At 36.2% G+C, this 16,121-nt stretch overlaps 1 protein-coding gene across 1 annotated transcript in view; it reads right to left on the reverse strand.

The window, feature by feature from the left end:
• LOC140172558 (F-actin-uncapping protein LRRC16A-like) overlaps nucleotides 1–16,121 on the reverse strand; it is a 91,028-nt gene that overhangs the window by 68,510 nt on the left and 6,397 nt on the right. The window contains exons 3-4 of the mRNA XM_072195702.1: nucleotides 4,915–4,965; nucleotides 3,321–3,380 (exon numbers count right to left, since the gene is read on the reverse strand). Coding sequence (XP_072051803.1) covers nucleotides 3,321–3,380; nucleotides 4,915–4,965 — 111 coding nt within the window. The remainder of the gene's footprint in view (nucleotides 1–3,320; nucleotides 3,381–4,914; nucleotides 4,966–16,121) is intronic.

Here is a 16,121-nt window from a genome sequence, read left to right on the forward strand (position 1 = left end):
TGTGTTGGTACAGGTGTACAATGTAATCAAAGTCTCTGGCCCTACTGTCCATGACCACTTTCGTTGGTCTAGCACATAGTACAAGACCAACCCAAAGGCTCACACAGTCAGACTAGAGCATTGCATACTTCTTAACCTGGACAATTAACCTGTAAACTATGAGGTAATCAAATCAACGGATCAGAATCCTCTTAACAATCACCGTCTTTCAGTGTTATGAACAGATCCCTTAAATCCACCAGTACAAATGAACAACATCAGCCCAATCATGCTCCACATACTGTACACATTAGACCAGGTCAAGATCTTGGACTGTGATCACAGATGGTTTGAACGAGGGATCAAGGAGGCAGTACAAAGATAACCAAATGGCAACCATCTGTCACCATAGATGGGGGCAGGTACAAACTTCCAGGAGTCTACGACTATGAGACTGTGATCAAGTATAAGGTCAAAAAGGTCACGACCTGATGATATGTGTCACAGTTTCACTCTCAATGATAAAAGATGAAGAGCCATCTGTACATTCCAAGGAAGGAATAATTTCTAGCATTTGGATCAAAAGTTTAGAACTTTTAAAATAAAATCACTTGTACACATTTCATAGGTCTGTCAGCTTCTTCTATCCATGAGTCTAAACAAGTGCGAAGTAATGCGTCACAATTTTGGTCAATAAACTTTACATACGGCTGTGTGTCCTGAACTCGCCACCCTTAGCGTTACATGGCAAATATTATGAATTTTTACACCAACCGGGTTTCTAATTAGATTATCTCGACAATCATCAACCCTAAACTAGCAAGTATTCATTTCTGGAAAGCTGAAGGCATAAGCAATTCAAACATATACATTTCAACTCATTATACAGGGTGACCTACAAGTTATACAGGGTGGAATAAAAAAGATTTTGATAAAAAATGGATCACTCAATGCATTGCTTATTACCAACTTACAGTAATAAACTGGAAGTAAACAGCATTCATTTGGTTAGAGGATATGGAGAGCCAACTGACTTTGGAAGAAACCAAAATCACAGCTGTTTGGTAATCTCGGAATATAGGGTGTCCCAAAGTATGTTAGATTTTTTTACAATTCAACATATTTTGAACCTAAACATTTTCCCCTAACCCATACAGAAAAAATATGTCCATATTTAGATTCCTCATCAAATTTCCCTTCAGAAAATCTATACTTTGACTATGATAGGATAAGTAATTAAAATTTTACAGTAACTTTTAGATTTTGAAGACATCTGCATTATTTACTACTGTGTTTAATATGACAACGGGTAGTTTTGTATGGAAAAGTTTGTATTTTCTAGACTAAATCAATCATAAATTATTAAAAACAATTACTAGAATTGTTTAGCTGTAAGGCCATGAGTGTTTTAGATGCTAAATAGAGTCCAAATCCAACTTACAGCCTTTACAGAAGCAGATTACGCACTAAAAATACCAATCCCATAGAGTTTGTGTGTACCACATCCCCCACCACCACATCCCCCACCACCGCCACCCTGCCCATTCTGAATTCTATGAAGCACAGTGTCAGTATTAAAAAAGTTCAAGTATTTCTTTTTACAGGGTTGAAAGTGCATTTTATTTAGCAATAAAATGAGACCACAAGCATGACAATACCTTCTTGCTTGACAGAGATATCATCATTTGTTTTGAGTCGACTTTGGCAAAATGTAACGTCGCCACCTTTTTTTGGTGGCAAGACACACGACCACACCATATGAGTACAATTCTAGATGGCACAAAACTGGTCCTGTGGTTAATAGCAGTATAAAGTAGCCCCAACAGCATTCAACAAACACCTGTGTCCAAACCTTCAAAAATCATTGCCCAGTCACACTTGTGCAGTCAAGAGCATATCTTGCTCTTCTAAACATTTCTTGGCCTCTTCAGCTGTGTATGATTTCATGTCATGGTGAATGCAGTCATCAAATATTACAATTGATCCTCTATTGATAGCACAGTGGAATGATTGGATGTTGTTCTGTCCAACTAATAGTCATTGCGGCACATGTTTAGTGTTACCGTAGTAATGAAGATCCAATGATATTTAAAATACGCCAGACAGACAGTGCTTTATTCTTATGCCATGCACATACACACAAAGACTGGTCTACATTGTCAAATACCCCCAGACACTGATTCTGGATTTCATTACAAATGGAATCATTTAAAATGTAAAGTCACACTACTTCCCATCATTATCCTTTCACACACATTGCCTGAAAAGTGAAGTGTCTTGTCAATTAGCCAATGAGATTTGAATATTATTTCATAGCTAGATTCAATAACCAATCAGGAGCCAATTAGCCAATGAGATTACAATATTTCATGGCTAGATTCAATCAACCAATCAGGAGCCACCTTCCATATTTGGACACTTGTGCAGGCAGAAAGCTGAATCTTGGTCAGCGATCCAGTTACCACGATAGGAATTGCTTTATTTTGCATGGAGGTAACTGGATCGCTGACCAAGATTCTGCTCACTGCCTTGTGCAGTACATTGGCATAATCATGCAACTGAATTATCCCGGGAGAATTATGATGGGAGCTGTGTTGTAACAGTTCAGTGTCCAAACTCTAAGGTATTCCACAAAAGCTCCATGTCTGCTCGGTATGTGATAACATTACAAGATAGCAAACAATTTGCACCTTTGCATTACATAATTATAGGCCTATAATATCCTGCCATTTTACAACTGATATATCAGTTAGACAATACCCTGGAAAAGTTTAATAGTAGTAGTAGGCCTGTAATCCCGGGCCACTATTTTAAAGTGTTGATGCAAAGTTGAGTTAGGCACATATGGGTCTTATGTTGTGCACACCAAGGAAAAGATACATTCCAACCTATTTTATCCGACCATGATGCGATGGGACCAAGCATTGGCCGGATGGGTAGAAAATCTGGATAAGTGTATTATGTGTAATATTCCATTGATGAGGACTCACTCCCCTGATGCCTTCAAAAAAATCCTCTAATGGTCACAACATGCAAAGATTTCACCTAAATCTTGCCAACAATCAAATCCAAACTCTATGCATTTACAAATTGCGAAAGATGGGTGATCTTTAAAAAAAAATTTAAAAAACATGTTTACTTGTGAAATTAAGATGTCCTGATAACAAAGAGTTCTAAAAAAGAGGTCCAATGGAGGCTGGACTGTATATTTGATGGTCAGGTGAAACTTCAGAAATACCACAGAAACACAGTCATGAGGATGGGTAGTAATCTTTCTGGGTCAACCTGTACTCAGCCATGAGGATGGGTAGTAATCTTTCTGGGTCACCCTGTATACTTACTTGTAATGGTTTTGTGTTCTCTAGTGTGTGCACTTCAAGGTAGTTGAATTCAAAATCAATCTGAGATTGAAAAGAAACAAAATAAAACATGATAACATTAATAATTGACGCCCATTTGAGTCTACTTGCTGTAAATGTTAGGGTAATTTTACGACTAGGAGTAACTAACATGTGCACACAACTATAGTTTGATCAACTCGTAATCAGTGGGAATTGTTAGGCTTATACCACTATGCCGAAAAGTAGACCCACATTAAGAGTGATCATATAGTTGACCTGTCTCTCTATTTTGTGTGTTAAAGAAAGCAGACAAAGTACCCGGGACAAAGTATAGTACTTGAAGGGGACAAGCAATTTTGGCAGCCCGAAGGGGGCAGGGAGCAGTGTTGTAGGTCTCGAGACCAGGTCTCGGTCTCGAGACCATCTCGAGACCTTTTTTGTAGTCTCTCGGTCTCGGATGTCAAGGTCTCGGTCTCGCAACTCAAAAGTCTCGGTCTCGGACCTCAAAGTCTCGGTCTCGAACGTCTTTTTGTTCGAGACCTGTCGAGACCTGAAGAAAAAGATATGATTTTCTGTTTTTGTTCATTATTTATTCCTTACCCTAAATTTCAATGAATGTTGAAGAAATTGTTAAGAATAAAGATACAGAAATCATTTTATAAGTTTATAAAAAGTTATAAATGAATCATAAGTGAGCTTGTTCGGATGTGAGCTTCCAATTTCAGTTCATGATTAAACATAGGTGGGCAGGTGGTGGAAGTGAGGATCCCACTTTACTTTTGCAAGGGGAACATTCTCCACAAAAGCAAAATAGATGAACAAATAGTTGCCCTGTGCAGTGTGCATCTTCTTTTCAGCACGAAAAACAAGTGTGTTTTTGGCCCAAATATGGTAAAATTGCTCAATTTTAAAGCGCTTCACAAGCACTGTTGTTTCAGCCCTTCACACACTAGCCTAATTTTGCCTCCACTATCGCCAACATTTTTGAAATTTTCCCAAAATTTGGAGCAAAAATTGCAAAAATTAAGACAAGTGTTAACTGCAGGTCCAAATTTCTTGAACAGTTGGTACAATGATGGGTTCCCTTTTAAATTCTCAGCAGCACACCCCTACCCAAACCAAACTTGAGTATCCCAGGGGATTAAACCAAGGTCTCGGGTCTCGGTCTTGGTCTCGGAACTTAGAGGTCTCGGTCTCGGAAGGGATGGTCTTGGTCTCGGAAGGTTTGGTCTCGGTCTCGATCTCGGACGGGCAGGTCTTGGTCTCGGTCTCGGTCTCGGACATAGAGGTCTTGACTACAACACTGGCAGGGAGGCAATCATTTTTTGGCATGCCATTTGGAAATTTTATCCCCTCACTAAAAATTATTGCACAGCTCCTACATATAAAACCAAAGAGATGTCAGATCACAGACCGTAGTTGAAATAATGTACATATCACAACCTGCAATATCACCATTCATTTTCTACTTCCAAGTCAACCAGCAAAATTAACAATTGGGTGCATAGCAAGAAATAAAGATCAAGAATTTATTATCAAAAGCATATTTTATCTGATCAATCGTACATGTACCTATTCTGAGAAACTCACTTACCTTAGTGTTAGACCTTTGAGCCATTAGAAACATTCGATGAGGTGATAAGACCTGTAATACACAGAAATTAATAGAAGTATTAATATTATGTATGACATTATGTATGTGATAAGACCTGTAATAAACTAACTAAAACAGAATCATTTTGTTCAGTGGCATGTCTGGGGGGGGGGCCTTGGGGCTGAAGCCCCCCGCACTTTGTTTTAAAAAATCATGTAAAATCAGCTGGTTTTTGGTGATTTTAGCCATTAAGCCTCACGCATAACTCTGTATGCCCCTCTGAGATTAACATTTAAATCTGTTTTGGTTTGAAAATAGTTCCAGTAAATAAGGCTAAATTTTTTTTTTATGTCTCAAAGCCCACACACGCGTTTGTTTTTCTTAGCGAGTCCATGTCAGCTGAAACATCAAATTCATTTTTTATTTTTTCAAAAAAACTTTTTTTTATAGTTTTTTTTGCCGTAAAATCATGAAATTCTGAGACAAATTTGGAAGAAAAGTTACTTGATTCGTTACTCGCATTGTTAAGGTATAAAGCAATTGATGTTTGTACTTCAATTGTGTAAATCATGCAACCATCATTTCATACTGTGTACTTTTTCGAACACTCGAAAATGACATTTTAATTCATAATTTTGTTCATAAAAAAATCTTTAAAAAAAAACCTCATTCTGCATTCGTTTTTTTTGACACTGCCATGGTCTTTGAGACATAGCATTATTTTTTTTAGCCTAAGTTGCATCCAGGTTTCCAGTTTCTGACTAATATAAATATCCATAATCCATATTAAAATAAAACTATACTTTATCTGTAAAACTAAAATGAATAATATTTCAAATATGGTTTTAAAGCTGATGGGTATCATCAAAGTGTATAAAAGTATGTGTACCATAAAAACCTGGATGACTAAACAAAACAGTAATAAAAACAAATAAATTAAAAAGAGAAAATTATAATATATTCCCACTTTATTAAATTGTTTACAACTTGTTAACATCTTGCTAACAATATCATAGAACAATACTATCAAAACTATTCAAACAAAAGAAATTTAAAATAGAACACGGAAATAATCAAACTGTCATACACTGAAACGCTGTGCAAATAGGAACCAACGTCTTATCAAAAAAAATAATACATTTAAAAAACAAACCAACAAATTAACAGAAAAAATAATACATTTAAATACAAGGGATTGCATTTATTTCACAATTATACCATTATTATGTTTTGATGAATCCAAGTGTGTGAAAACATTGGATACAAACATAATAATGATAGAATTGGATGCTTTACGCCCCAATATTTATTGTTTTTCGCCATGAGTTTTAAAATATTGGACTCGACTACGTCTCGTCCAATATTTTAAAACTCATAGCTCGACCAATAAATATGGGCTCAATCAATCCAATTTTATCTCGAAAATTGTTCTGTAACAGGCAACTGATATGATCTACAGCAATAAGATATTTAATTAATTAATTAATTAAGCCCTTGGGAATCTTTATTTAATGACTAACATTAAATGATTCCTTCCAATACAAAGTTCAAGTTATAACATTTGTTATTTGTTTGGTAGAATAAGCAATTTACCTAACTCATTGACAACACAGCAAACAAGGAAGTAATGAGACCAAAAATATGATTCAAAAATTTATACTATTATCACTAGGATCCACAACATGCTCATCTATCAGGACCATAGTTCTTTAACCCCAATACATTTGTACATTTATTGAATGACCTTTGAAAATTTGGGTACAAAAACTCATACTCTGCAACTTGAGGTCAAATTTTGCACTATGATTGTTTAATTGATGTTAGAGAACTATGTCATTGGGATGAGGTCATTTGTGGTCCACAGTGTATACATATGGCCTATATCATATGATTGTGATTTTACAAGTGATGTGATTTCACCCACTGTCTAGTTTACTTTACGGAAGAATGGATCCAGTTTTAGTTTCTAACAATGGACAATTGAATTTGAACGAAATTGCATGTTTTTAATAGAATGTCACTTCACAGTCTGAAGCATTGTATATATAATATAGGTTACGATGTATACAATTGTACATTTTCATCTTTACAGAACTACAAATTAGGGGATGTGGAGTATGATAAGTTTGAATGTGGTGTTTTTACTTTGGATACATTTGTATGATTCCAGGTGGGAGGAGGATAGGCCTACTCACTTGCCCTGATGAAGATTTTTAGACCTTTTTTGAACCCATTTTTGACAATCCTCATGAAATTTTGCCCCCCCTAAAATGTTGGCTTGCCCCTCCCCCCTCTGAAAAAGTCCCGGCTATGCCAATGCCCCTCCCCACCCCACTCCATCCAAGCCCACCATCAAGAAGACCTGAATGTCTGCATAAATTAATAAGATACAGGAACATGATATCTGGGGGAAATATTATCTTTCTAAGAAACAATCTGTCAGCATTCTCATGTATTGCCAATCTTCTTCTGGGTAATTCAGATATTTTCATCTGGAAACTCCATCAGAATTGACAAAATGTAGCCTCAGTCTCACACAAGATAATATAGGCCTATATGCACATGTGTAATTAATCAACGAACGCACACTACCAATAGCTAGTCTAAGTATGATTCGCCATTGGCCATAATCACATGCAAAAAGCAACTATTCGGAGAGAGGTAACATTAAGTTGAAACGTTGGTTATACAAGTAGATAGGAAACCCTGTAGGTGGGGAAATGTGCGCTTCATTGATGGGAATTGAACCGTGAATCTGCCCTGTGACAAAAAGATTGTAAAAGAAGGCATGCATTCACCCTAGCCATTAGTTAACTCACTGTGATTATAGTGCACCATCATATTGACAGTATTACTAAAGTGTTTTGTAATGACTGCAAGATTTTTTTGGTGTGTGCAGAATTTCCCAAATATGGATCGGCCCCCCCTTTGGGGGCTATTTTAACAAGCTTAAACAAGTGGTCCATTACAACCACATAAAATTGACTTCTTGGGTTACAAGATGAAAATGTGGTCATTTCCTAATTAATCTTTCTAATATGAACCTTATTTGACATGCTGAACCCTGTTTTTACCCTGAAAAGTGGACATTTTTGGAGGGATTTTTTGTGTGTGCAGGTCTGTGATCGACTGATAGAAAAGTAACACTTTGGTCAACTTTTATTGCGTGTGCACAGGGTGTTGGATGTGTGAGGGAAGGGGCATTGTGTTAGTGGCACAGCCAGCACTTTGTCAGAGGGTGCGCAAATGCGGGAAAGACATGAAGGGCAAACAAAAATGGTCAAAAATAGGCTAAAAATACAAAAAAAGGCCTAAAAATCATTAAAATCAGGGCGGCTAGACTTCTCACGGGGGGCAGCTCCTTTACCCCCAGCTATGCCACTGGTGGGAGAGGGGGACTGACTGGGAACTAGGCCTGTTTTACACAACCTATCAGTGTTTACTCCAAACAAGGAAGTATGAATATTTCTCATGGTTACACATGGATGGACTCATGTACTCACAGGGCACATTATTTAAAGTTTACATGCACGCATGACATGATAAAAAAATATATGCAGCACATATAACCTGTCCTCATTTTAAGCACAAGGCAAGCTCACTCTCTGAAATCTTGTTACTGACTAAAATCTCAACGTTGCCATTGTTTGCTTTGATTTGATTAATTGTATCACAACTTTCTACTTCACTAAAAAGAAGGATCAAAGTACAAGATTCACTTGAACCAATATACAAAGTAGCCTCATCTACTGTCTCAGTCCATTATGCTCTATTAAAAAATCATAAGTCAAAATTTGACCTCCAGTTGTGGAGTATGAGTTTATATAACCAATACCATTAAAGGTTATTCTATGAATGTATATTCCTATTGGGGTCATAGAACTGTGCCTTGACAGATGAGCATGTCTGTGATCTTCACCACACAGCAATTGCAGATCTTTTCTGAATTAATTATTAAAATTACCTAAGACAACGAAAAAAGAAAACCCTGTTCTACGGACCCGACCGACCCAGATTTTGAACAAATTAGGAAAAGAATTTTCCTGTACAAATGAATACCAACCCAAATTTCGACAATTTCAGGAACATTTTTTTTTTGTATACCGGTACCCCCAAATTGCAAATATTTACAGATTTTGGTTATTTTTTGGGTCATTTCAAAAGCCCGACCAACCAACCCTACTTGAAAGGTCCGTCCGACCCAGATTTTGAACAAATTAGGAAAAGAATTTTCCTGTACAAATGAATACCAACCCAAATTTCGACAATTTCAGGAACAATTTTTTTTGTATACCCCCAAATTGCAAATATTTACAGATTTTGGTTATTTTTGGGTCATTTCTAAAAATAAAAAAAAGCCCGACCGACCAACCCTACTTGAAAGGTCCGTCCGACCCAGATTTTGAACAAATTAGGAAAAGAATTTTCCTGTACAAATGAATACCAACCCAAATTTCGACAATTTCAGGAACAATTTTTTTTGTATACCCCCAAATTGCAAATATTTACAGATTTTGGTTATTTTTTGGGTCATTTCAAAAAATTAAAAAAAGCCCGACCAACCAACCCTACTTGAAAGGTCCGTCCACCCATAGAACAGGTCGCCTAATGGATGGTTTCTCTGAATTCAACCTGGATGGAATGAACTGACCATGTTATTAATTCACATAACCAAGCCTTAATCCAGGAAGTGACCAATGTGTCCAGGTAGAGAACGGAAATAAGGCCAAGTAAAATAAAAAACATGTTTCACGTCCGGGTTTTCGAAAAAAAGTAGGAAGAGGGGGCCTTTTATTTTCTATTTTTTATCGCAATATTGGTGTAAATACCCATACTTAGAGCTGTTTTAGCCCCATTTTAGCGTATACAATAAATGCCTGGAAAAAGGAGGAGGCCCTTTTTTATTTGTTGTTCTGAGAGTTACACCCCCTCTAATGATCTCAAAACCGTCCTAAAGTGTTTCTTGTATCTTAACAAGGCTATAGAAAGCATCTCAACTTCCTAGACATAATTTTTGAAAAGTTATAACTGAATTTAAAAAAACAAAAATATATTTGAAGAAACCTCAAAAATGGAAGCGGGAGGGGACGTGAAACATGTTTATTTTTTTATTTGGCCTAACAATTGTACGCTTTACTGGTTTAGATTAATATCAGTAATATCTTAACTAATGTTGAGTACAGTGTACTAGTCAATGCATGTTTATAATAATATCTCGAGTAGACAAGCAGCTACAAGCACTTGCACAAAATAACCACTTCAAAAATGGTATGTATGTACCACTTGTAATTTTGTATGCATGTGTGTCACTGATCTCTGTACCACGCTTATAATATTACTTTATATTCTGCTGAATTGGGCACTTTCAATTTCTATTCTTTTCAATTTGAGTATACAAACACCATATGATACAAGTATTAAACTTTTGGAATCACAATCATTGGAATTATATCACCCAAGGTTGACACTAGACAATGCAGGCTAACAAGAAATGTCTTTAAAAAAGACAGCGCAGTGAGTAAAGAAAATTTGTCACATTTCCAGGCACTGTGGCAAAAAAACATTTTACTTTGCTATTCAATGCAAAGACAATCAACCTTTCCAGTCATTAAAAGGGGTCCAAGCCAAACTCACCGTCAACATTTTTTACATATAAATAATAAATGCCGAAGGACATCATTCCTCTAAAAAATGATTTTATGAATAAGTCAACTATCTATCTAAATTAGCTCTGACTTGTTGCAATTAAATGCTACTCCCACTTGTCAACTCAAATTAACACCAGTATTCATTGTTATGTAGCTGACCTATATCACATTATGGCTTTCAACCTGTTCTGTTGCACTACACTAATATATTTTTTTCCCTGGGGATTGTAGAAATTATTAAAGAAACAATGCTATCATATACTGTATAAGTGGTAATTTTCGCGAGGGTTTTAGTGTTTTATTTTCGCGAATTGAGCGATTAGAGCTACAACCGCGAAAATAACACCTTGCGAATATAGGCTAAAATGTATTACAAGTATAGGGAAGGACTGGGCAATCGCGAAAATAACATTCGCGAAAATGTGTCTCTCACTCCAAATCGCGAAAATAACTGTACGCGAAAATTACCACTTATACAGTAATATTACAGAGAGGCAACATATTGTATAAGCGGTAATTTTCGAGAAGGTTTTATTTTGCAAATTCCGCGAATAGGTTATATTGTGAATTTTACAACATGCGAATCTGAAGTTTTGTCATACGTTGGTAAGGTATGGATTTTGCGAAAATATCAACTCATACAAAATTCATCATGTCGGAAATCACAAAAATATCTGTATTGGAAATAATCACTTACACAGTACTGTAAAGTGCACTTTGACAACTGAGAACATACATGTAATTGGGATTCAACAGCAGCACATTTTAAACAAGGAAATTGTAAAAAATATGAGGAAATCAGTTGAAATATCACAGTTTTTTTTGTGAACATGAATAGCTAGAGTAGAAGATACAAGTAAATTGTTTTACAAAATAACAGTTTATACAAGTAAATATTTAAATCAACAACCTGATGGACCAAACATTTACAATTTTTGTTAACATTATTTCAATGCATTAGAAATGATAGAGGATAGTGGGTGTTCAAAAACAAAATTGTCCAACACCCACAATCATTCACAGGTATTTTAATTGATCTCATGTTACAAACGTTGTCTGCTAATGAGCCTATAGCTATAGGCTGCACAAATTGTTACAGATATTATGTGATACTTGTAAATTGTGTCACTTCAAAAATACACCCAATTTTTCTCTTAAAGCCATTGATTTCTATGGGACATTGGAACTACCAAAACTTACGCCTCCGCCTGCCAATGTTGACAAGTCGCCAACTTTTTTTCTCAGCCATTGGTTTCTCCCGGTGGTTTCTATGGGATAGTGGGGAAATCTTCACCCAATTGGGCTACCAGATCACAGGGTAATGGCAACTCTAACAGCTCATGATTCAACCAAAAAAACAAAAAACCAAGGTTGCCAACAAATTTTGTGTTCTAATGTAAAATAGTGAGTCAATCACCGAAAAGTCACCCAATTTTTCTCTTGACCATCGGTTTCGGAAACTACTGAAACATTTCACCAGAGCTGAGGCCAATGTTGAAAAGTCACCCAATTTCAAAACCAATTGGCTTGTTTTCAATAAATGGGACAGGGTATGGTCAAAAGTCACTGGGAAAAATGAAACAATCACCCAATCAAGCCGGGGGGGTACTCAGTACAAATGACCATACGGGGACGTGCCACAAACATGGGTAGCATTTTCAGCCTTCTGGTATATCAATGACCCCTTTTTCAAAGCCTATTTTGGTATATGAATGGGTCCTTTTTTCAAAATTTTCTCAATTTTTTCGGAAAACGGCCCAATTTTTCCTTAATCTAGCCAAAATTTTCAAAATTTTGGGAAAATTTGTAAAAACTAAGACAATTTTGGGTAAATTCGGCCGAAAATTTTGACTTTTGGTATATCAATGGGTCCAAATTTCTTGAAAAATTGGTATATTTATGGGTCTACTTCCAAAATCTCAGCGGCACGTCCCTTACGTCCCTACCAAAACCAAACTTGAGTACCCCGGCAATCAAGCTACCAGATCCTTGGCTTGATAACTCTTGCATGACAGAACTATGACATTCATGATACCTGAACAATAGATCAATTCTATTGAATCAGACAGGGAGTTGCCCTTTGGGCTATAAATAGAACATGACTTCACAGTCTTGAGTTTGTGTACTGGGTCAAGGTGGATTCCAAAAGGCTCAATGGGAATTACCATTTGAAGCTCATTGAACTGTTCATATTTTGAGGCTGTACTGCTTGAATCCTTAAACAACCTTGCTCTGCTCTGCTCTGCTCAAAGAGCAAATTCTTTCTAATATTATAAAATATTCCACAAAAACAACCTTGCCCTGTGCAAACACTGAACAGGAAATTCTTTCTAAATATAAAATATTCCACAAAAACAATTGTACCTGCTTAATTTAAAATAAAATTTATATAATAATAATTGAAACACTCTGTACTCCTAAAACAACCTTGTCCTGCCCTGCTCAGAGAGCAAATTCTTTCTAATATTATAAAATATATAAGTTCTGTACAGTTGTAAAGTTTTAAAAATAAGCAGAGCCATATCCAGGGTATTTTGTTTCTAATTATTCAAAAAATATAAAAATGTGACATTTTTCAACAACAAAAAAATTTCACTGAATAATTTACTTTCTGTGTCAATGTTCATAAGCATATTGTTAAAGTTCTAAGAAAAGAGTGCATTTTGTGATGTGATTGCAACCTTCCAGTTCCAGCTATGGGTCTAGAGAAATATAAAAAACAACCACCACCTAACCAAACAAACAAACAAAATCAAAACAACCTAAGCCAAACAAAACAAAGCTATGTTTTTACACCTTGAATTCTCATGAAATGTTTGTGACACTCCCCAAATTGCAATGGCTAAAAAAACCACCACACAAATATTTGTTTTTTACCTCAAATATAGGCCTAATTATTGTGAATTGTGAAATCAGTGCAGAGTAGATTTGATGTGAAAAATTCATAGATTGATTTTCATTATGATTTGGTATTACAAAATGTTAAGCAAACAATCTTTAAAATATTTGTCATAATTTTATTTTTTTTAAAGTATTTGTCATAATTTTATGTTTGAAAATGTCACTTTTGTCTGGATTTCTGAAACAAAAATTGCTCCCAAAATTTAAAAACGAAATGTGTGCGGCCTACTGGAAACAAAACTGTTTCTGACTGACATCATTGATATTTTTGTTCATGTACATATCAAAATGTTGGTCATATATTGCTGTGACAAAAGGATGAGTCAATGATCATATTGCTATGATCATAACATGATTATCCAGGTGAAAAGCTTGCTTCTGACCCCTTTTATATGATCCTATAATCCTTTAATATAATCCTATTGGATTACTCAATACATAACCTGGAATTAGTCCATGGAGGTCAATATTGCTGATGACTGATCAATTGAATTGATAATTGAATCCGGACTTGAATTTCCCTTGTAATATAAGTTTGGCACACAGTATAAGGCTACATGGTTTAATGAAACAGTGAAGGAAAAAACCTTGTAAGCTTGCTGTACCAGGATTTTAGTGTGAGGGAGTACAAAATGTACCAAGGAACAAAGCCAAATTTTTGTCCCCATTTGACATATTTTTGTTCCATTTTTAGTCATTTTAAGGACACTTTACTCTTTGCCGTCCCCATTTTATCTCTGAAAAATTTCAGGGGTGGGGCGGATGGCAATTCCCCCGGGTAACCCCTGACTTCTAGGCACAGACCTGGCAAATGCAGCATTTTATTTGGAGGGAAATTTGAAAAAAAAAATTTCAGCACTGATCTGGCCCATCACTTTGAGAGTGTTACTATGTGGACACAAATATGCAAACAAGTTAGTTTCAAATATTAAAGACTTTAATATCCCTGTCAAGTACTTACTAATAACTAAATGAATTACCAATGTCTTTTATGTTTAACTGTCTGTATCAGGGCCACTTTTCACCAGTTGAAGGTGATAAACACACATAAACACATTGTTATCAGTATAAATGTTTTTCATTGATGGATGCAGCAGATATAAAACATGCAAGGGCCAGGGACTTTAAAGGAATAGACGGACATACCGTATATCCTTGACTAGTCACCCCCTTCAATTAAACGCCCTCCAAGACTTTTTTCAACCAAAATGTTTCAAAAATGCTGATATTTCAATGCTATCTTGTGTGGTAAGCTTACCAAGGTGCACACACTATCACTAAATGGCATTGGTAGTTGGCGAAAGTCTGATTGTAAACCCGGACGTGAACCGGAAGTCATCATTCCTATGTTTCTAGTTTGTCATTTCAGTGCAAGTTTTAAGCTTACCTAACAATTTTAACGGGAATTATCGTTCTAAAAATGACCTCTAATAAATGCCCCCTTTTGGAAAATGCAACACCCCAGGGGCGACTATTCAAGGATATACGGCATCTACTGTGTGGTTTTTGTCCCCCTAATACCAGGCCATGTTGGGCATGTGAGCTACAGGTGTTACCATGTGAATGTATCTAGTGGTACCAGGGACTGGCTTTTAAGGAGAGCAAGAGCCCGGGGGCACTTCAATTTGAAATGGATATAGGTGTAGGGCTGGCGCTTTCGCACTAAGGGGCATTCGGTGAGAGCAAAATGTAAAAAATATGGGGTCATTGGGTGAGAGCATGATTTTTGGCATTCGGTGAGAGCAAAATGTAAAAATATGGGGTCATTGGGTGAGAACATGACCTTTTTTTTAAATGGAATCTTTGGGTGAGAACCAAAACAGCGCCACAAAAACCTCGAAAATTGAATTTCTAGTTCTAAATGGCTTCAAATTTCTTTATTTGTTCAAAATAAGTAACAAAATCAGTGATAAATGAAAGTTGCTGATCAAATTGAACTTGTAAGGGTCTTTGGGTGACAGATCAAATGGAAAAATATGGGGTCTTCGGGTGACAGAGCGCGGAGCGAGCATGTGTTCGTAAAAAAATATGGGGTCTTTGGGTGACAGCGATGCTGAAAAATGGGGTCTTAACAGCCCTACATACGCGTCACCTCCAAAGTTGGAGTGCCCCGGAGCAAGAGCAATTGATCTCTAGTGCTCTCCTTAAATCTGATATATAGGAGAGTGATTTTTAGCTCTCCATCATTGACCATTCTCTCCTTACATTCTATTACATTCTACACAGCTCTCCTTGAAGGCTCCAGTAGAGCAATTTAATGCTCTCCTGCAAATTCCAAAAGCTGTAAAACAAATTGCAATTTTTCAATCAAAATCAATCTGCCTGAAGTCATCATTCCTACGAATCAAATTCAATCAAAATCAATCTGCCTTTGTTGACAAAAGTAAAAGCCTGCATAATTTCAGCATTTTAAGCTGTCAAGTTGGTTGTATGAACTTGTTTTTATATGGTAAATTATGGTCTATCATAGGAGTGATTGAGGAAGAATTTAAAGATTAGGATTTCCTGTTCTATATCCTACAAGCTGGATTGCTTACAAGCTTCTAAAATGATCCTTGCTTCTAATCAGAATTCACCTGCAATGATATGGACATTTTTATGAGGATAGTGGGATTTACAATGTAAGCCTCCTTCAGTCCTTGCAAATAATATGCAAAT

This window comes from Amphiura filiformis, chromosome 16, assembly GCF_039555335.1.
Source record: "Amphiura filiformis chromosome 16, Afil_fr2py, whole genome shotgun sequence".
Lineage (NCBI taxonomy): Eukaryota > Metazoa > Echinodermata > Ophiuroidea > Amphilepidida > Amphiuridae > Amphiura > Amphiura filiformis.